Source organism: Vanessa tameamea, chromosome 14, assembly GCF_037043105.1.
Source record: "Vanessa tameamea isolate UH-Manoa-2023 chromosome 14, ilVanTame1 primary haplotype, whole genome shotgun sequence".
NCBI lineage: Eukaryota > Metazoa > Arthropoda > Insecta > Lepidoptera > Nymphalidae > Vanessa > Vanessa tameamea.
The window spans coordinates 6,958,183-6,980,505 of NC_087322.1; the positions used below are offsets into that span (position 1 = coordinate 6,958,183).

Consider the following 22,323-nt stretch of genomic DNA (forward strand, 5'->3'; position numbering starts at 1 on the left):
ATTTAAAAAGTTCTATAATACAGAGGCCGTCATTAGTCGTAATGTAATCTACAGATATTGAAAAAACTTGGTGGTAGGGCAATGCTATTAAATAAACACAACAATACAGAGTAGTACTGTTCAGCCATAAAAGTTAAAAGTATACAGTTGAGCCATAGTAAAAACGATTTACAAGTGGGGGTACCGCCTGCCCATCGCATATTTCGACAAACAGTAATACCTTGTATTGCTGTGTTAAAGTTTAAAGATTGAGTGTGTCAGTAAATACAGGCACTAGGGATATACCACTTTAGTTCCCAAGGTTGGTGGCGAGAAGGGATGGTTACAGCACCAATGTCTATGAGCGGTGGGGATCTCATATCACCAGATGATCTATTTGCTAATCTGCATAATTATGTTAAATGAAAAAAAAATACTTCTTATGATTAATAAAAAAAATAACTCTACATTATTTTATACATTGTGACAAACTAGAAGTTGCTGGGATGGTACTAAATCGTTATGGCCGTCGTACAGTAGTACACAATATTATTTTAATTTATTGATACCCTTCGGCTTTCCTCTGAAAAAATAATCATAATCATTGAGTACGTTTAAAAAGAATTCTCTCCAACGAGCGAATTGAGATTATTCAAGAATAATTTCAAAACTACGCCAGCCGTATTATAGCTTGTATCAGGATAATGTAAGGATTATAATGATACCCTTGCATCCAAATCTGATCAGAAAGTTAAAATTAATGGTGGAATAAAAAAAATTAAAATGCATAAATACAAGGATCCTGAAATATTAGAAGACATTAGAAGTTATATTTTTGTAAATATAATTGAAACACATACCTACATGCATTTCCAAGCTTAGTTAAAATCGTAATTAAAATGGGTATATTTCAGCAACTACGACTTGTTCTTCCTTCTGTTGCTGTTTAGAGAAGAATTTTCTTAGATATTAAATATGTATTTGTTATCAATACACGTTTTAATTATTTGGGTATTATAATTAAGGAACAGGAGTTTGTTCCATACGATTAATAGCTCTGAAACCATGTTAATAACTATTATGAAGGTCATTGATGAAAACTTAGGTTTACCTCGAAAAAAGTTTCTAATCAAAATCAAAATATATAGTACTTTATTCAAGTGGGCTTTGAAAAACACTTTTGGATTATCCTTTTACAGAATCGTATTAAATGTAAATCTACCACCGGTTCGGAACGTAGATTCTACTGAGAAGAACCGACAATAAACTCAGTAGTTCTTCTATTTAAATTAAATTTATATAAAATATCCTGTATAGTCAACACGTATTAGCTCCACGCTTTTGATCATCTATATAATTTTGTATTGAAAAGATGCCTTATTTGTATTTTTTTTAACGAATGATTTGAATTTATGAATCATTAAAGTTACCCCAGTAGGATTTATTGACTTTGCGGACTCGGAAACTTGGCGTTATTAGCTTATCCGTACATTTCGTGTTCATACGATGATTACCACAGACTCTAAAAAAGTGATCAATGTCATTGATCATGCTATTGTTGTAAACATATGGTGACCTAACGACGTAACTGTAACTATTCTTACTTTGTTAAAAATATCTCGAAGGGAGTCTGTAGCTTAAGATTTTAAAAGACCGGATAGCTCTCTTTTGTAAAATCAAAACGAGGATGATAATGATGATATTATTTTTATATCCCGTTTCATTTTATTAGTAGCCGTCTTCCAAAAATATATCAAGCATTCTTAAATAGCCGTATTCAATCATTAAAATTAAGTAATAATAACAACAATCTAAACAAGAAACAACATAAATACTTTTATTTCGGTAGCCAGTATCTTTAGGCCGATTTTTCCACATTCATGCGCCGGAGCCGCAGCGAAAAGGCTGAAGTGAACAGATTCACGCAAACATTTGTGGTTAACTCCAACTCCAAACTCCAAGGTATAAGACCTTTGTTCTGTTTGCAGTTGAAATTATAATGAACAAAAAACTAAAAAAAAGCAAATAACACTGTTGATCGTGCTTTTTTTTTACCATAGAATCGAAATTGCGATTATACGGTAAATTGCTGCTGGCATCATTGCCCTTATTCCACATGGTTAGGTCGGGTTACATTTGGACTACGTATTTATAATTTTAAGTTTTATATATTTATTTTAATTAAAAAATGCCTATAAAAACTTTTTTGAGGTTTCATGAGATAAAAGTTTTAATTTATTTTGCATTTTGTTTAATTGTAATTATTTCACAAATTATTTAATTACCTTAAATACACGAATAAAAATATTTATCTCTTATTCAGCCTGTGAGATTTTATTATTTATAAAATCTCCAATGGTTAAATTTTTAAAGTTCCTACAAGCTTTTTTCATAGAAATATGTTTAAAGTAAAATAAAACCACAATAAACAAAAATCTAAGCAACATACATTCTAGCTAAACACCAAATTTGTGTACACCACATAAGGATTTATAGCAATTTCTAAAAATTCATTTGAATTTAATGTTTTTGGATTCTATTTATTTTTTAATTGAATTGTACAGTATGACTGAATGAAATTTGTACAGTATCCTTATAAATTGTACCTTAACCCATATTTTCTACCATTGCTATCATCTTATTCTAATAACTGATGAATCAGTTATTAAATTAGAAAGCAATACGTGCTATTCATTTTATCAGAACCATTAAAGAAAAAACTACAGTACTAGCTTTAGTCAGTCTGAGGAGTCACGAGTAACTGGTACTCACACGTCACGTAAAGAGCACTGCTGAATGTCTCACGGGCAAAAGGTTTGCTAAGATTCGCCGAAAATTCAGCCAGCTACCTCTGCAGTCTTTATTTTTATGTATTAATTTATTGGTATTCTTTAATTGCAAATTCTGTCAAAAACTATCAATTTTGATGTATCCCAACCGCTAAGCGTCCTGTGATGGCCACATTTATCTTAAATATATATAGTCCCACTGATTATATGACGATAGCTGTATATAAAAAATCGGTTATGGTCTCATTTGAAGAGCTCCAGCCGTAGATGAGCAGAAAATAATATGAAAATATAAAGAGGATTCTTGATTTGCAATTTCCTTAATTTTTACAATTTACTACTACGGCGGTATAAAAAATAATAAAAACGTAAACAAAAATAAAGAAAATTGATACTATACTATTTGATATTAAAAATTTCATTTGAATAAAGTTTCATCATTTCGGCGCCAATTGTAGATGACTGACTTGAAGTTTACAATGTAATGAAATCAAAACAAAATCTGTCATAGGTATTGAAATTCCTAAAAAATATTTTGAATAAACTCGTAGTTTCGCTGGCGACCCACTAGTTTTAATATTAAATCCAAAAAAAATGTAATGTTCAATCAATTTTATTTTGCACTGAATTTAATAATACTTTGCAAAATGCAGTTTATGTACTTGATTTCCGCTGATGGTGTAATTCTCTGCTACATCGAACCGATCATGGCAACAACTGCACGCAAAACCAAATAATTTTTAAATACATTTAATCAACATATTATTTAATAATGCACTTATCAAGTTTCCAATCTTGCGTTAATCAACACGGTTGATTGATTACGAAATTTGGCTATATATATACATTGAGGTGACAATGCTGCGATAGAAGCTTCCAGCAAAATTCAAAGCATGAAGACTCTGTTGTGTTTGTGTCTAGCTGGTGTGTATTGCTTTGTCCTCGTTGGCGCGTCTTTTCATTGTTTTCATCAAAGGTGTTTCTAGCTAAAGATAAATGCCACGGACTCGTGATGTTCGCTCTTTGGACTTTCTCTTACATTTCGTGCATAAATTCTAGCCTTTTTCTCGCAAAGCATTTGTAGACAGCTCATGTAATCAAACGGAGGCGTTTCATGCAAGCGAGGGAGGATTGACCTCAAAAAGTTCCTTATTTTCAACTGGCATAGTTTTTTTAGACAGAACTAGATTTTTTAAATATTCTAAATGAGGAACTAAGTATAGGAGGTTTTCTTTTTCATTTCTTTTATCTCATTTTAGGATTTATTTAAAACGTAGAATACGCTGAAGATGTTTGATTTTTTTCTCTTATTTTGTTTCAGTATGTACAGCATTAGCTGTGCCGTTAGAAAATGGAAAACGCGAATATTCGCGTTTTATTGAGATTCCTGATGGTGATGGTATACTTCATTCAGTAGATTTAGAGGAGCAGCCAGACATTAAATTAGTGCAGGCTGAATTAAGAGATTCTAATAATCAATATCTTCTTTACACAAGGTATGTAGGCACTTATGTTATTTGCTTAAATTTTAACAAAAAGTCTACGTTATTTTATTTTTTATTTCATATAGCAATACACACAAATGGCCACCTCATGGTAAGTGGTTACCTCTGCCAATAGACAATGGTACAGTAAAAAATTGTTACTATACCTTACATAGCTAACTACTAAATTTGAATATATATTAATACTTATAAACTATATTGTTATAAAGAAAAACAGCTATTATTTTTAGAATGTTATGTTTTGATCACATGTATATTTTTTTTGATTTTAAGGAGCAACAGACTTTCACCTCAGACTCTCCGAATCAACAATGCCAACAGCATTACTTCTTCAAATTTCAACGCTAGAAATCCAACAATTGTCGTTGCTCACGGCTGGCTCAGTAACCAGAATACGAATCCAAACCCTATTCTTAGAAATGGTAAGAGTCATATCCCCATATTTAATAACATTAACACCCTTGAAGTCATCCTTATATGTAATTTGTTATTTAAGAACAATTAATAATTTAGAGTTACTTAGATAATGCTATAATTACGATGGGTTCAATGAACACACATTTTAATATTATATTTCATTCTTTTTTTTTTTAATTAATGAATAATTCTTCAAAAATACTTTCAGCATTCCTTAGTAAAGCCGACGTGAATATTATAGTCTTGGACTGGAGAAGAGTTGCTATGTCGACTTACCCAACTGCAGTCGCCGGAGTACCAGGAGTTGGTCGTGGATTAGGGCAGTTCCTTAATTTTCTCAACAGTGTAACAGGGGCACCTTTCAACACCATGCATCTTATTGGCTTCAGTTTAGGCGCCCACGTTGTTGGTAACGCTGGCAGACAGCTAGGAGGCAGAGTAGCACGCGTTACAGGTATACTGAAGAAAAATTTAATCTAATATTTGACTAAAAAACTGATACCAATATTAATATATATTTCAGAAGTTATGCATTTCACTGGCTTAATTCTTCATTATTAAAAAAAATTAAAATATTATCATATTTTTTTAGGCTTAGACCCTGCTGGACCACTATGGAATTTCAATTCAAATCGTCTGAGACGCACTGATGGAGTATACGTAGAAGGTATTCATACAGACGGTGGCACTACTGGACTTGGAATAGGATCTGCCGTAGGTGACGCAGATTTTTTCCCAAATGGTGGCAACTCTCAGCCTGGTTGTGCAACCAGCTTATGTAATCATAATCGGGCATTTGAACTATTTGCCGCAAGTATTGCTCATACGCATCTCGTAGGCAACCAGTGCTCTAATATGCTTCAAGTATCTGCAAACACTTGTCGTGGCAGCACTCTGGCTTTGGGCAACGATAATTTAAATAAGCGAGGGTGAGTATATAAAGTCATATAAGATTATTTACGGATCAGAGACAGGTCAGGGTTGAGGCATACACAGCTCGCTCGCAAACATGGCGAAGCAAACGGCTTCACACTAATTTGCATTCGTCGCTCAGTTATAGCACATACAGTAGAGCAATACATTTGCTGACTATTTGTTTGTGCGTAAAAAGATTCTTGACATGTCTCGTTCATTTTGAATATTTTTCCGTGCGCAATATTCATCGGTATTCGTTTAACGCGTATTCTAGAAATTAATTCTGATTGCTCAGTTATGTGTTTTCACTTTATGATAATAATCTTCATCTATCACATCGCGTTTTTCACTTATTTTTAATCAAATAACATAAAATACTAAAACACAGATATGCTTAGCATTATTTTGTGGTGCGTATCCAAGTGACTCGGTAAAGGTTAATCAGCTTCAAACATTGTATAAACACAAGAAGTAAAGACAAACTTGTAACGCCAAGTCTCCATCTCTGCAAAGTCAATATATCCTTCCGTGAGCAAAGCGTTCGCTTTTGTAATCAAATTATGCAAATAAATTTAGTTTTACCAATTAAACAAAAACTCGCGTTGAATAAACAAAAATAAATAGGACGTATTCACAATGACCATATAGGAAACAGACACCAAACAAAACTTCGTTGATGTCCATGCAGGATATCTGTACTGATATTATAAAGTCTTACAATAAATATTCGGAAGCTATGACACAATTCTAAAAATTTACATCGGCAGAAAACTACATTATTCTTGAGTGCTATAGGGTATAAATTATATTTACATCAGTCATTTTTTTTATTAGTTAATTGCACCCGTGCGAAGCGTATAATAAGTCTTTTGTATTAAATTTATAAACGTATGTATTTTAATTAATGGAAATAATAACTACTGTGTTATTTACTAGATTTCTCCTTAGATATATTCCGAAGTGGTGATGATTTAAAATTAATTGAGAATTTCGAAAATGCCAATCGTGAAGCTATTGGTATAAAGTATGTTTTAATTGATTGATGTTATTTTTGTTTCAGCTCGGGATTGTATAGATTAAACACACAAAGAAGTTATCCTTATTAAGGACTGCATTATATACGTGCTGGAGCAAGCTGAAAACTTGTATTGGACTACCAATTTTTTTTGGAATAAAAGCAAATTTCTGAATGATATTTTTTATTTTTACATACTTAAATTGTGATTAATGATTTTTTAGAATTTTCAAAGCTTTCATCAATTTTCAAAGGACATAATTATGTAACTTCATAATATTTGATAAATGACATATGAATAAAATCTGTACCATAAAACTTTACTTTGATAGAAATTACTCTTTCAATTTCATATATTATTCCAATATGGAAATAATTTGACGAATAGATATAACAAAAGGTGTGTGTACGTATGAGCGTGAGAAGTTTTACTTCTTCGGCGTAATTAAAAATATATTATATATTTTAGTTGCATATAAATAATTAATTCACATGAAATAATAATAATCTACTCATTAAAAATAAAAAAAATAATTAATTATTATGAAAAAAATAATTTAAAATTAAGATCCTTTTCTTTACTATAATAACACTTACTCAAAAATTAAATAATTCAAAATTGAAATAAAAATAAAATAAACATTGTAAAATCAGATAAGGTGAAATAGTCTATTTTGAGTGATTTGACACCTAATGGGGGGTTTAGTGTGCGCGTATCTTAAAAATTCACTCATATGTATGACATGAAATGACTAATTATTCATATCAGTAATTTTCATGACGAGCCTAAAGACCTATAACTTCAAACTTCTAATGATATTTTATATATTCTAATAATAAAACTGTTAGACTAACGGCGATCCAATCCAAACCAAACTCTGAAACATTTGACAATATATTTAATAATTGCAAATAAAATATATCAGTGACTATTTGACGTAAAGAGTAAGTACTATCATACATGTGTAACAAGCCTAGTTTATTACGTATATGGTAGTACTACGAAAAAATCAAATTTTATATTAATTCCTTAGCGGATTAACTTGTTAACTTCCTAAGCATTTATTTTAATCTAGTGTTAATTCTCAAAATCGTAAATTTATCAATAATTCTAATACTTTAATGCGATAAATCCGTATTATCGTTTGATTGGCAAACTTGAATGTATAAATACTACCTACTGAAATAGTTTTCAACTAAATTTAAAGGATGAAAACGTTACTGTATTTGTGTCTCTTTGGTTTGTATTTGTTTATATATATTTCCAGTTTTAAATTAATTTGAATATAGTTTTATAATATATACATTATAAAACTATACAATTTATTGCGTAATTATTGACGATAAGGTGAAATATAATGTTTTTGTTTTTATTAATTTCAGTTTATACAGCAACTGCTGTACCGTTAAAACATGATGAAGTCAATTATCCACGTTTCGTCAAATTATCAGATAATGACGACGTCATGCAAACCGTGGATTTGGAGGAGCAGCCGGACACTACGCTATTAGAAGATATCTACAGAAACCCTGATAATAACCGATACCTTCTATATACGAGGTAGATATTTTATACATATTATTTCTCAAGAAATTCACTATGTATAAACGGGAAGTTAATATGAATGTAAGTTAATAATAGTAACGTGTTTATTTTTCAGAGATAATCCTTTGGCACCTCAGACACTACATTTGAATAATACCTTCGGTGTATTTTTTTCGAAATTTCATGCCTGGAAACCGACTGTTGTTATTGCTCACGGATGGTTAAGTGACCGAAATACTGAAGTAAATATTGCTCTCACGGATGGTAGGTATATTCTCCTTTTTTTTTTGAAACCAAAATTATCTAAATGATAAAATATCTGACGTGAAAAAGTGATAAGCAAAATTACTTTAGAAATATTAAAATATTTCAGCAATTCTTCGTAAAAGTAACGTCAATGTTATTGTTATGGAATGGAGAAGACTCGCGCTATCTAGTTATATAACTGCTGTAACTGGTGTGCCTGCGGTGGGTCGCAGACTAGGACAGTTCTTAGAATTCCTTCACAGAGTTACAGGAGCACCTTTCGAATCTATGCACCTTATTGGTTATAGTTTAGGTGCTCATGTAGTTGGTAACGCTGGCCGAGAACTTGGTGGCAGAGTTGCGCGCATTACGGGTAAGTTTTAACATACTATAATTAAGATGCACATGTCAATAAAATATTGTATGTAAAACAATAATTATCTTTATAGGGTTGGATCCAGCAGGACCATTATGGAATCTTAATAGTAATCGTCTTAGATCATCTGATGGTATTTATGTTGAAGCTATACATACTGACGGAGGAGTTCTTGGACAGGGAATTGGATCAGCTATAGCTGATGCTGACTTTTTCCCCAACGGTGGCATATCTCAGCCTGGTTGCTTAACAAGCTTCTGTCATCACAAACGCGCTTGGGAGTTATTTGCTTCAAGCGTTACTTATGACCATTTCCTAGGTAGAGAGTGCTCAAACATGCTTCAAGTGTCTTTGAATATTTGTCATGGTAAAATTTTTAAAATGGGCAATGATGATATACGTAAAAGAGGGTAAGTATTTTTATGATTCAAATTCACGAATTAATGATTTTATCATAAAAATAGCGTTAATATTTTTAAGCAGGTGAAAAGTATTCTTTATTTTTAAGCAGAATGGTTATAACTCAATATCACTGCATTCTACCGACGACATCGTGACTGATTGAACGAAATTCATTTCACTCATGAACGAAGTAATTGTTATAATGTATATAATCCTACACTGTGACAGCAAGTGATAAGCTAACTAAAAGCCAAAATTTACAAATTTTAGGGCATTAAGAATTAGAGTAAAGATAGAATTTGAATGAACAATAACTTGTTTTTAAGATTTTTTAACTAAAAATGATAACTCTCTTTAAAATTGATAACATTGATAAGAACTAAGAAATTCAGTTAGAATCTTAGCCAGCTTTATCTCCTACGAATAGGTAATGCCGTAGAATAGGAAGAATAGTTTCGGAGGTAGGTAGTAGTAGACTGTGCTTTTCGTTAAAGGAGAATATTGTCCCCTATTTACGTTTAACCGTCGTTTTTATACCAATCAGTTGTTTAACATTCGTATACTTTTCCCAATTTATTTTTTTATAATTATTGTTATCATATATGTCATCAATGGAAATAATATTAAGTGTGGGCATAACCATACAAACCAAATATTAAATATTTCGAATTCTTAGGATTTGAATTTTTAGTGTTGCCATATATGAATGACAATATTGTTATTTAAATAGCTCTAATTAATATTGACATGCTTAAAAGTAGGTAATAATTATTTATTACTCAATTATTCATTTAATTGAAATCAAAATATTTTATATTAGATTGATAACTGATTTTAGCTGTTACTAATGTTACTATATTGAAAATTACTTTTGTTTCAGCTCGGGATTGTACAGATTAAATACTGAAAGAAGATATCCTTTTTAGGACTACATTTTGTAGTAATGTTAAAGATAAGATCTTGATATATAAGACAATTTTATACGAGAGTTTTGTTCGTTAATTAAATTAAAGCATATTACTGAATTATATGTTTTATTTTTACATTATTAAATTTTAAATACGGTTTTAGTTAGAAATTTTTAATTGAATCATTTATAAAAGTATCAATACTGCATATTTTTTTAATTAATTTAATTTTATCATTCACTAAAATTGCATCTATACTTTTTATTCGAATATGGTTCGTATTATATCTATCCGATATATATTATGTGGATATTGTTTGATAAATAACATACATAAAGTCAGATTAATGTTTTTATTTCTTCTGTTGCTGAAACTACTAACAATTGGAGCTCCAATGTCGAACTATTTGTATGCGACTTAAGTCTCTAACTCCGAAACATTGGACATGACTTTCATTCTAGAGCATATCTGGTCCAGTACATTTCGTTGGCTATTTGACGTCGAAATGCTGTAAGAGTAATGTAGTACTTTTGGATCTGACACGAGAAAAGATGATTTCGTTCCCAGCTATTTTTATACAATTTCGTTCGTGTATTACTTGAATTTTATTCTTTCCTTAATAAACACATCGAGTTAGATAAGTTAAAAACGTTCGATTCTATGATTAAACATGAAAATAATTATAACGTCATTTGTTTTTAGGCCTATGAAAGTCACATATAAGTTTAAATTATAATATAAATAGATTGAATAATCTCACTTCCATTTTTATCATATATGTTTTTCTAGGTAGTATTAATTATTTTAATAACATGTTAAAAATAACTAGAAAGACTATTTCTAAATCTACGCATTGAGGCACTTGTATTATAACGGCCAATAAATATCGCAAACGCTGAAACCAGATTAGCTAATTACCGTATAAGCATTTATTGTAATCTGGTGTTAATTCCCAAAGGCGTAAATTTATCAATACTCGTCATTGTTTTACGCGATAAATCTTTTTTATCGTTCGATTGGTCAAAATTAATCGTATAAATACTACTCAAGGAAGTTTATAATGAAATTCAAAGGATGAATACTCTATTGTTTATTTGTTTAGCTGGTATGTATATGTATATTTGTTAGTAACTATCAATGCAAAAATATGATGGATAACATATACAATGAAATAAAATAAATTATTTTCAAATTAAATATAGTTTTCATAAATTATTTGTTATGCAATCAATGATATGGTAAAATATAATAAACATTTGCTTATTTCAGTTTATTCAGCAACGGCTGTGTCGCTAAAACATGTAGATAACAAGTATTCGCGTTTTATCAAATATTCAGACCATGATGGTGTTATGCACACCGTGGATTTGGAGGAGCAACTGGATACTGAATTATTAGAAGATTTATTTAGAAATCCTGACAATAATCGATACCTGCTGTACACAAGGTAAATATTTTATATACATTTCTTTTGAACTAGCTGAAATTAGCAGTTTTTTATCTAGCTATACATTAAATATCATATTCACTGTTATATATGGAATCTTGAAGAAGTCATCGTAGTTGCATTTTCTTCCGTAATGCAAATGCGAGATATTGTTATGTTTATTTATTTGTTTACTGTAGTGTTTTAGTTATTTTAATAGAGCTTTATCGGCGCCCTGCTCAGCTCCATTAAGCCGGTTACCTGGACAATTAAAGAGTGGACAATTTTTAATAATAGTATCACTGATGTGGTTCACGTACTTTGGTTAATAAAACAGACCAAACTTAGCTCCTTGGGCTGTATCAATTGTGATATCAGTTTTATGACTTTCATAGTATTAATGATCGTCTAGGTTAATTACACCAGTTTTACAAAAGGCACTGATTGCGATATTGTTATCATTTTCAGATTAAAGTGACAAATAAAATAAGTTTTTTTTTTTCCTATTAAAATGTCGCAATTTTTTCCATATATTTGGACATATTGTATTTCAAGCTTAAAGCCGAATTGGTTTGTTGATAAGCTTACACATCTTTCAACACTCTTTTCTGTTACAGGAAAACTGGTAATGGCCGAATAATATTTTTCCGGATGATATTAAGTGAATTTAGATATAAGTCTATAATAATTTATTGTTTGCTTTTTAGAAATAATCCTGTGGTGTCTCAGACACTCCGACTTAATAACACCAATAGTATAACTTTATCGCAGTTCGACGCCAGGAATCCAACTGTAGTCATTGTTCACGGATGGTTAAATGACCAACACACTAAGTTAAATATAGTTCTCACGGATGGTAGGTGTACCATTAAATTCTATCGGTTACAATAAATGCTTTTGTCAAATTTATTTGATGTGTATAAATAACCTTTATATATCTTCATCTCAATTTATAAAATGTGTGTATAATTTTAAAATCACACGTCCAAAATAAATATGGCAATATTGTTTCTTTTTAGTTTGGATATACATAATTATAAGAAACGTATTTTTTTCAGCATTTCTTCGTAAAAGTAACGTGAATGTTATCGTTATGGAATGGAGAAGACTCGCTTTATCCAATTACGTAACTGCTACCGCTGGAGTGCCTGCGGTGGGTCGTAGACTCGGACAATTCTTAGAATTCCTTCATAGTGTTACAGGAGCACCCTTCGAAACTATGCATATTGTTGGTTTTAGTTTAGGCGCTCATGTAGTTGGTAACGCTGGCAGAGAACTTGGCGGCAGAGTTGCACGCATTACGGGTAAGTTTTGTTACTCAGTCTAATTAACATGAAAGATCACCACCATCCATTGAAGGTCCGTCGTCCAATGTGCAGTGAGAAATATTAACCTTCTAAACTTCTTGTAATGTTCTTTACGCCGCCAACGTGCTGCCAATCTGGGAACTAAGATGTTATGTCCCTCTTGTTCGTAGTTACACTGCCGCAATCACGCTTTAATCCGGGAAAAAAATAAAACTAATTATTGCTGTTTGGCGGTAGAATATCTGATGAGTAGGTGTTACCTATCCTGGCGGATTTGTATAAAGCTTTATCATCAAGTAAGAATATCATCAAAAATGTGATAAATTAATTATTTTTATAGGTTTGGATCCAGCAGGGCCCCTATGGAATCTCAATTCCAATCGTCTTAGAGCATCCGATGCTATTTATGTTGAAGCTATGCATACTGATGGAGGAGTTCTTGGGCTAGGAATTGGATCAGCGGTGGCTGATGCTGACTTCTTCCCTAATGGTGGCACCTCTCAACCGGGCTGCTTAACAAGTCTGTGTCATCACGATCGTGCATGGCAGTTATTTGCTTCGAGCGTGACTTATAATCATTTCTTAGGTAGAGAGTGCTCAAACAGGCTTCAAGTGTCTTTAAATAGTTGTCGTGGTCAAATTTTAAACATGGGCAATGATGACTTAAGCAAGAAAGGGTAAGAATTTCTATTATTCACGTTATAAATTGGACATTTATTGTAATACCACCCATTAATAACTTAAATGGTAGAAATACAAGCATCTAAGGGCTATAAAATAGCTTGACTGACGTCATTCCTCTATCCTAAGTAAAAATGTAATATATAAATATAAATTATAATATCGCCTACAAATTTGTTAGATAATGATTGAGAGATAATTAATTGAGAGATAATATTGATAAAATCGTCTATTAAATATTGCAAAGAAAAAACACCGCCCGTTTTTACAGTTTAAATTTATACAAATATTTTGATATTTTAAATATTTATGAATACAGGCTAACATTTTTTTTTCTTTCAGCTCGGGGTTATACAGACTAAATACGCAAAGAAGTTACCCTTACTAAGATGTAATATTTCGATATTTCACATCTTTGTAAATAACAATAAAGTATTTTTTTATTTTATTTATTAAATCAAACAAGAATTACATCTGAATTTCTATTTAATATGATTATTTGACTTATTCATACTTATTATCGGGTGGCGTGTAGACAGTTTTTAATATTGTGAAATATGACCACGAAGTGCTGATGATCTGTGAATAAAAGACGATATAAGTTAGTCATATGTTAATTTATATAAGTTTTACTACAATAAATATGTAGCGAATTTACAATATTATAAATCGAAAAAATATTGTGTAATTATTTCTGTCTGTTGAGACATTTTTAATTTAAAAATATTTATTTTTATTTAATCTTTATATACGCGAACAAACTTTATATCCCTTACATGCCGAGGAGTATAAAAATAAAACCAGTTAAAGTTTATGTAGAAATGCATCAGAAATACATTAAATTAATAAAAAAATATAATTACACACACTACCATGCGTTTGTTAAATACACACACATTGATTATAAAACGGTCAAGCTGCCAATGACAACCCACGTCATGTCAAAGTTAGAAATCAATTGTTTTTCAACATACGTAAAATATATTTTTGTGTTGCAAAAATCCAACTGAACCTATTTTTTCCTATCACTCCAATTGATGTATTTTTTTTTTGTTAGCTTATAATTACGGTCGAATTTCGGCTAATAAGGGACATATTTAAATTAATTACGAAACGTCATATAATTGAATAAAGTTTGAGGTAATTACATTTTTTTGACAGTTAATGACCACTTCGTAATCAAGTCTACTTTTACTAACCATTTTAAAGAGGCCAAATTTCATCAATTTAGCCGCTAAATAGATGGAGCCAGTTTTGCCAGTGACTTATCACGGATAATTTCTTTCAGCAAAGACTTGACGATTGATAATCAAATTTGATAAGAGATTGGTAACTTTAATTATTTATGATATTCTTATTACAATTTTTTCATATTAAAGTGCCTTAAAAATAACTTACCTTAGTAAAACTTTCATATGATATTACTGAGAATTTATACGCTGTTAATTTTTGTGGTTTGTTGGCCCTGAAAACATAAATATATTATACATATGTTATAACAGAGACATATTTTTAACAAATTAATAAACTCACCGAAGCATTAGCAGAAGAATAGTTTTTTTTGATTTTTTATCCATGTTGTACCATTTGCATAAAAATGCAGATTCTCCGATTTTTCTACTCTGAATGTTAAACACAATTATTTTATAGTGTGATATATAATGATCATATATAGTATTTACTCACAGTTGTGTTTGTGTTCACATCATATTTTATGCATATAATTATGTTAATTCGTTACAAAATAATACAAACTTTACCTCTCTTATTAATTGTTCTCCGAATACACTTATCATCAGAATCTGAACGAACACAGACGCTAGAAATAGTACAACACCAGGAATTTGTGCCCAATTTCCCATCTGTAAATAATAATCAAATAAATCGTTAACTCATTATATATCGAACCGAATTTATATTCAGTAAAAAGAGATATAGATATAATATTAACAAATCATATATTAAAGTTTATGAATATTGTCTTACACCTTTAATGGGTTTGATAAGTTTCTTCCTTGAGACCATCGGCCCTTTTCTGGGTTATCTCAATTTAAATATACATATAATATTTCAAAAAAAGAAAATAATGTAATGTATATTCAAATATAACAATGACAGCTTTTCCTTGGAATAGTGTGGTGGTGCATTTGTATTAATTGTCCGAATACGTAATTTAACAAATCCGAAAGTAACTCTATCGCTCTATTTGCTACTTTATCGAGACTAAACGACTTAGCACGTCGTAATGACCCTTTGGCGTAGAGATAATCTTGGTCCAAGATAAGAACACATAAATTATGGATTTTACGGAAGAATATTATTAATATCAAATATAATGGTTTTTTTTTTTTTAATTGAAGTCATAAAGCCCAAGTGACACAGAACCTGCAGTTTCCTGAGAACGCGGAGGAAAATGCTGAAGTGAAAAAACAGCGCAAATATTTATCTAATTCACAATTATATATTTTTATCGTTTGCAGTTTAAACATTTGGAGTAACAGGACAAAAACATATTTTTAATAATAGACTCGTAACATCTCATTTCATAAGTTCTATTGGTGACAATAGAGATGGTTAATTTTGCGACTAAAGAACCAAAATGGGGATTCCACGAGAAATACCTGTTTCTTCTTGCCACCATACCAATTAAATGAAATCATTTTATACAATCATAAATTATTTAATTTTAATGATCTGATAATACATTACCGTCAAAGAAAAACCAAGAGCGCATATTTCAAGTGACCCAACCAATACATTAAATAAATTAGGTGCACGAAAAATTTCTTCTAGATCTTGCGATAGTCTGCAATATAAAAATGTACACTTTAAGTCAATTTTAAAGGTACTTGTAGCATTTTGGATCTAACACAGTAAATCACAATATGTTTAACTATACCATCGTCCACAATATATTAGATATGTATTTTACAAAAATAACTTCCTTAACAAGCTCCGTGAAGGCGTTTCAAATTTATATTTACTGTTATATCAGTAAAAGGTAACAAAGGTGCGAAGTAACAGCAAATTATCGAATTACCTAATATCATGTTAGGACAGATCTACTGTTATTATAAGCGGGCTACCAAAAATGGTATCTATATTATTATTTATAAATATACCCATTTTAACAAAATAATATTTTATTAATCATTCCATATCAACGCAAAGAGACGCTAAGGATCATCGCCAAAGCTGACGATTATTTAGGTGTTAATAACTAGTGAGCGTATACTGTCGATATCCTGTCAGGTATGCTTACACTGAGTTTTTGTGCTAGTCTAATATGTTAACCTTTCGGTTATAGATATTCGAATAGTGCATGTACCTTTCCGACTTAAGCCTTATCGTATATAATTTTATAAAGCAATCAACAAGATTACCGTATTGCAACAAACACATTTATTCAAAACAATGATAACCAGTAGTAATCCTATCGGTACAAAACGATTGTTGTTTAAGGAATCCAAAACAATTGGATTATGAAAGAGATATATAGAAGTAACAGATATTTTAATTATACGAGTATAACTCACGGTATGCACGTTTTATTTAAAAACAAATTTATTCAGAAAGTACGATAGGATTTATCTATTATATCATTTACGCTATCTTTCAATAAATAATCCCTATATTATTCTTAAGCTAAAAGTAATACGAAAAATTAAATATATTTTTTATAAGGATATACTACTAAGTAGTCAGATTTAAACCAGTTTTTTTAGTACAAGCGTGTGTGCGAATCTACATATACAGACGGTATAATATAACGATGGTACTACTCCATTGCGACGAGATAGGGATCAGGCGCAAAATCAAAGGTCTTCCGAGGCATCATAATGCAACCTACTACTTAAAGAATAATAATAGAGCATCTACTGGTGTCATGAATAGTGCTAATTGGTTTGTTCCCAGAGGTAAACGCTGCTAGCATTCGGCATTCTACTCGACGCAGTCATGATGTTACTTCTAGATATTGTTTTCTAACGGTAAAACAATTATTTAAATCAGTTCAGTAGTTTCGAGTTTATCAAATACTAATAAACAATAATATTTATAATATTATCATAGATATATGTGACTTACTTTAAAATATATTGATGTTTTATCACAATATCCCTTAGGCAGAGGGAATTGCTCTCATCCAGGGCTCGTAGTTCATTACTCAATACGGCGAACTGACTGCATAGGTGTGAAGTCATTATATAATATAATGCGTCTACTGTTGTGAAATACAATACGCATATAAATCCTGAAATTTTAACACCTTACTATATACTTAAACTTTATGCAATACAATCTACTGAAACACACGGGTGCGATTCTAGGAACATTTGATATCAGGTTGCTCATCTTCTTCGTATTGCTAACGGATTTTTAACAGTTTCTTAATTTCCCACTACAGCTTTTCTTCACACTAAGAAGATGAAATAGACCTCATTTAAATACTGCACGAACGTTGTTTGATATATATCAATGTGGAAGAATTCTTATCAATATCCTTCATCGGTATACTTCTTTTTATCTTTATTAAATAATGTGGATTGGTGTGTTTAATAAATGTATAAATATGTCTAATTTTAATATGTATAAATATTCATATTTTTTTTAATTAGAATATAATCTAAGATATCATAATATGATTATTTCAAGTTCAATGTCAGTCAGCAATATATTAATAACATATTGAACAACAAAAAGTCGAATATTTATCTGTATACGAATAAATCGATATGGATATTTATATGTATCTATTAAGAGGTTTGAATTTAATTACTGTTAAACGGAACAAACTAAGATTTTTATTTCATTAGAATTTACCAGTAAAAATAAGCTAATTAAAAAAGGTTAAATAGGTCAATTATTAACGTGATGATATTTTAGACTAAAATGTTTTTGTCGTTAGTAGTTATGATTCTTCCTTTTTTATTAACAATTATAGTTCTCTATTAGATGCATTAATGATATTTGAAGTCTGTAAAATATCAATACGCTTTCCAGATTAAAATAGGGTAAAATAATATTACGAAATCTACCAAAAATGTTATCCGCAAAGATTATATAGCGTTCCACTCCTGGGTGAAAACCTCTTCAACGTACACAATATATATATTTACTAAGTTATATAAAATAATCAGACTACAAATAAAAATCTTTTTCAATGTGCAAAACTAATTACTAGTCATGTATGTATGTAATGCTTACCACTCAAAATTAAATGAATATATTTATACAACCAAGTGTACCAACAGTCTTTTAGAAATGGTACCAACACAGCGTAAGGTAAACTATAAATGATAACACCCTTAGTATAGTAATTATACCATATTAATATAAGAGATGAAAAGTTGTAAACTGCTATCAAGATTGCGTTCAAAATGAAAAAATATTTCACCAAATATTTAAGAAATATAATATCCTTCTTTATTAACTCCCATTTGTTAGCACTGTTTATAACTTCTTCGTACAAACGTTTCAAACACGCGGTTAATTCAATAATATTTTGTCTTTTAATTGTGATGAATATTATTTTGAGAATTGAAAGCAAGCCGATGCAGGTACAGGGCGCGAGTTGGGTTAGTTCCAATAAATTTTCAACGGAAAGTTTCGAATAGAAAAACGCTAATTCCGCTAACGCGACAGTTATTATTGTGAATAAAAAAATAAAATATCTGATAGTTAGTTTTGGCTCATTAAAAGGTATCCCAATGAGCCAGAAATTGATTTTGATTTGATTGAATATTTCTTCAAAGTCTTGTATATCCATAACGATTCTGTTATATCGTAAATCACCTTTCTTAACTGTGACGAAAGTACAACTATATCACGATATGGACGTTGCTTCAATTTATTTTATAGATATTCCGACGTGTATTAGGGCTATCAAAATAATGATTAAAATTTAATTTATCGAATAATAATTGGAATTTTAAAAAATTGAATTTCAACTGAATTATTTTTCTGAGATTAATAAAGTAGGTGAATCTTAAATGAATATTATATATTATATACGGGGAACAGTTTTCTTGTGCATACTTTGAGTTTATAATTCCACTATTAGCCTTGAAAGTGTCTTATAAATACTTGAGCACAAGTGTTCCACAAAATAAGCTAATAATCCAAGATTTTTGTCGTGCAGTAGGACATTTACAGACTCTTTTCTATGACAAAAAACTTTCTATTTATTAAACTGTCCTGTCGTATTCTCAGTGGTGTAATATTCTATCTGACGCGGGACGCGAGAATTTTAATCTAGATAAGCGTCGGCGTTTCGATGATAAGATACCTTGACTAGTCTTGTAGAATTATATTTTTGAGTCTGGTTAGTACACGATAATTCTATTGTTGAAAGTCATATTAAGGTAAGCCAAGATAGCCCATTGGATAGAACATTTAAGCTTCCCAAAAATTGCGGGTTCAGACCCAGGTAAAAATCTGAGTTTCGTGTTTTTAACTTTTGTCTATAATTCATCTCGTGCTCAACGGTAAATAAAAAAATGGCTCTGAAACCTGCATGTTGTGATGATTCTGCTGTGTATCCAAAACGCATTGGAGAATCGTGGTGAAATTGGCATTAAATTAAAAGAAGATGACTTACATTAAATAATTAAAATATAAATCAAGATAAAGAAGATTTATATTTTTGATCTGAAACATCTTTCAATGCTCCTTGGGGTCAAGACCGACTAGTTTAATGTTATCGCAAACGGCATGACGTTGTCCCCTTTTTCCGCTATTCCTCCTTACTCACCATATCAAAATATATTTTATTCAATCATGCTCTAACAAGCACTTTTAAATCATTATTATATAATACTGTACTATAGTATTAATACAAGAGGAACATTTAAGAGAAATGCTACTTAAAAAAAAAACTAACTAATGCAGACCCGTTGGTAACATATAGCTAAACATCAACATTTGGAGGAAATAAGAAAATGAGGAGGGAGGAAAATCAGACTGCGTCACTAAAATAAATAAATAAAAAATAAAACACATTTATATATATAAGTTTAGGACATATTATATTTAATTCAATAAAGGAGCTATTTATATAAAATAAAAATGTTGATTGTACAACCCTAAGTACTTAGCGTAAAACGGTCGACATCAATTTTGTATTTTCTTAAAGTGTCAACTCAATATCTGAGGAAATGGAAATTAAGGGGTGTTGAAATATAACTCATCGTGAATTCTTTTTGACATTGCAACTGTTTGTTAGGTGAGGATAAATTACATTTAATGATTTATGCAATATTGAGTCAGAGCTATTTATTAAGTTTCCAATATTTCTTTTGAACACACACACGCAATGCATTTTTTTGGTTTGTACAAATTTTTTTTTTTTTTAGTTTATAAACGGTTTTTTGCAAGAAAATTTATATTAACGCCTTACTAATACTTAATAAAAAAATGGTATTTACGTGAACGTTGACAGAGAATGAGTTTCGTAAAATTTAGAAAGTGAATATATTTATAAAAGTGAGTCTAGCAAGATCGTAATTAAATATAATTTTGCCTTCTTCGTTCTTCTACAGATTCCAAGGTTCTGAATATAAACCCCAGATCGAGCTGCTACACTTATTAGGTCTGGAAGTTGGTAGTGTGTACACTCCGGATCGAATTTACCGTCACATCAGATTATGATAGCTAGGGTATAGAGATTGCACCTGTGTTTGTGCGCACACACTTGTGAACTGTCATATTGTTATCCACCGAGACTGGAATTGGTCAGGGTGACAACATCGATAAAATATAAGCCAGAGAGATAGTTAAAATCGAAAATTAGTGTAAATGTTATTACGAATATCACAATTGTATTTCAAATAAAAGCAAAAATAATAAATAACACTTGGAAAATATAAATAACACTTGGAAAAAAAGTTTGAACGTTTTATATTAAGACTAGCTGTTGCCCGCGGCTTTGCTCGCGTGGAAATTGATTATATTACAGAATAATTTAAAATATTACGTTAATTTAAGACCTCAATTCTGGTTCGACTTTCGTGGGCTAGATACACCAGACTGCTGACAGAGGTCATTCTCGAACAGGCTATTTAGAGTTGTCCATACGAAAAACATTGTAATCTTATATCTACTCCGGCCATTTTAGAAATTCGACCTTGTACTTTATTGATTGTCGCAATGTACAGCGCGAACTGTACTCTCTTGAAATTAAATGGGTATTCTGATGGTATCAAAGATATTCGTGGAATATACACCATTTCTCATTTAGTACAGTGATAACTATAACCTATGACATTACGATAGAGAAGTCTTAATATTAGTCTGGTGCCGTTGCATAATTTTTGAGGTCTTAAATTCCTCATTAACATTATTGGCGCGCCAATCTCCTAACATAAAAAATTACGGACTTCCATACAAACGTTCAACCCCTATTTAACCCCATTAGGAGACGACTCAATAAAAAGATCCTCCTCACCAAATTTCAAGGCCCTAACTTTAATAGTTTATGCTCGGCGATGATGAATCAGTCAGTCAGGACTTGTTATTTTATATATCATATTCAATGCACCTGTTGTTGATGACGTTGCTGGAATCATGGTTGGCGATCGTAGAGGTGTACGAGAAATTAAAGTCAAAACAAAACAAAATAAAATAGAGGAAGCCCTTATTCTGGTAAGGATAGAAGGATAAAGTAATAAAACTCACGGAAAGATTACAAAGTCTACTAATATGAAATACAAATAGAATTTTTATTAAATAATTTTATTTGTTATGATGGTAAAAAAACATTGATTGACGCAGAATCAGTTCCCAGAGTTGCTACGTGAATTAAGACATTGACTC

At 30.7% G+C, this 22,323-nt stretch overlaps 4 protein-coding genes across 4 annotated transcripts; 2 read left to right on the top strand and 2 right to left on the bottom strand.

Annotated features, from left to right (window-relative positions):
- Positions 1–3,628: 3,628 nt before the first annotated feature.
- On the top strand, positions 3,629–6,795 carry LOC113398624 (pancreatic triacylglycerol lipase-like). The gene is made up of 6 exons (XM_026637462.2): positions 3,629–3,692; positions 4,090–4,264; positions 4,547–4,695; positions 4,899–5,144; positions 5,283–5,619; positions 6,666–6,795. The coding sequence occupies exons 1-6, from the start codon at positions 3,662–3,664 to the stop codon at positions 6,709–6,711; spliced, it is 984 nt and encodes a 327-aa protein (XP_026493247.2). The 5' UTR covers positions 3,629–3,661; the 3' UTR covers positions 6,712–6,795.
- A 1,004-nt stretch (positions 6,796–7,799) lies between these two features.
- On the top strand, positions 7,800–13,943 carry LOC113398727 (uncharacterized). Its single transcript, XM_064217014.1, has 11 exons — positions 7,800–7,860; positions 8,004–8,181; positions 8,282–8,430; positions 8,540–8,785; positions 8,862–9,198; positions 11,004–11,017; positions 11,368–11,545; positions 12,232–12,380; positions 12,583–12,828; positions 13,172–13,508; positions 13,855–13,943. Exons 1-11 carry the CDS (start codon positions 7,830–7,832, stop codon positions 13,898–13,900), a joined length of 1,911 nt encoding a protein of 636 aa, XP_064073084.1. The 5' UTR covers positions 7,800–7,829; the 3' UTR covers positions 13,901–13,943.
- Positions 13,944–13,959: 16 nt separating this feature from the next.
- On the bottom strand, positions 13,960–17,808 carry LOC113398621 (putative odorant receptor 92a). Its single transcript, XM_026637460.2, has 6 exons — positions 17,599–17,808; positions 16,222–16,318; positions 15,273–15,374; positions 15,046–15,134; positions 14,911–14,977; positions 13,960–14,091 (listed from the first exon to the last, which is right to left on the bottom strand). Exons 1-6 carry the CDS (start codon positions 17,712–17,714, stop codon positions 14,017–14,019), a joined length of 546 nt encoding a protein of 181 aa, XP_026493245.2. The 5' UTR covers positions 17,715–17,808; the 3' UTR covers positions 13,960–14,016.
- A 662-nt stretch (positions 17,809–18,470) lies between these two features.
- LOC135193641 (uncharacterized) lies at positions 18,471–19,301 on the bottom strand. The gene is made up of 2 exons (XM_064217015.1): positions 18,763–19,301; positions 18,471–18,487 (listed from the first exon to the last, which is right to left on the bottom strand). The coding sequence occupies exons 1-2, from the start codon at positions 19,277–19,279 to the stop codon at positions 18,471–18,473; spliced, it is 534 nt and encodes a 177-aa protein (XP_064073085.1). The 5' UTR covers positions 19,280–19,301.
- Between the last annotated feature and the right edge of the window lie 3,022 nt (positions 19,302–22,323).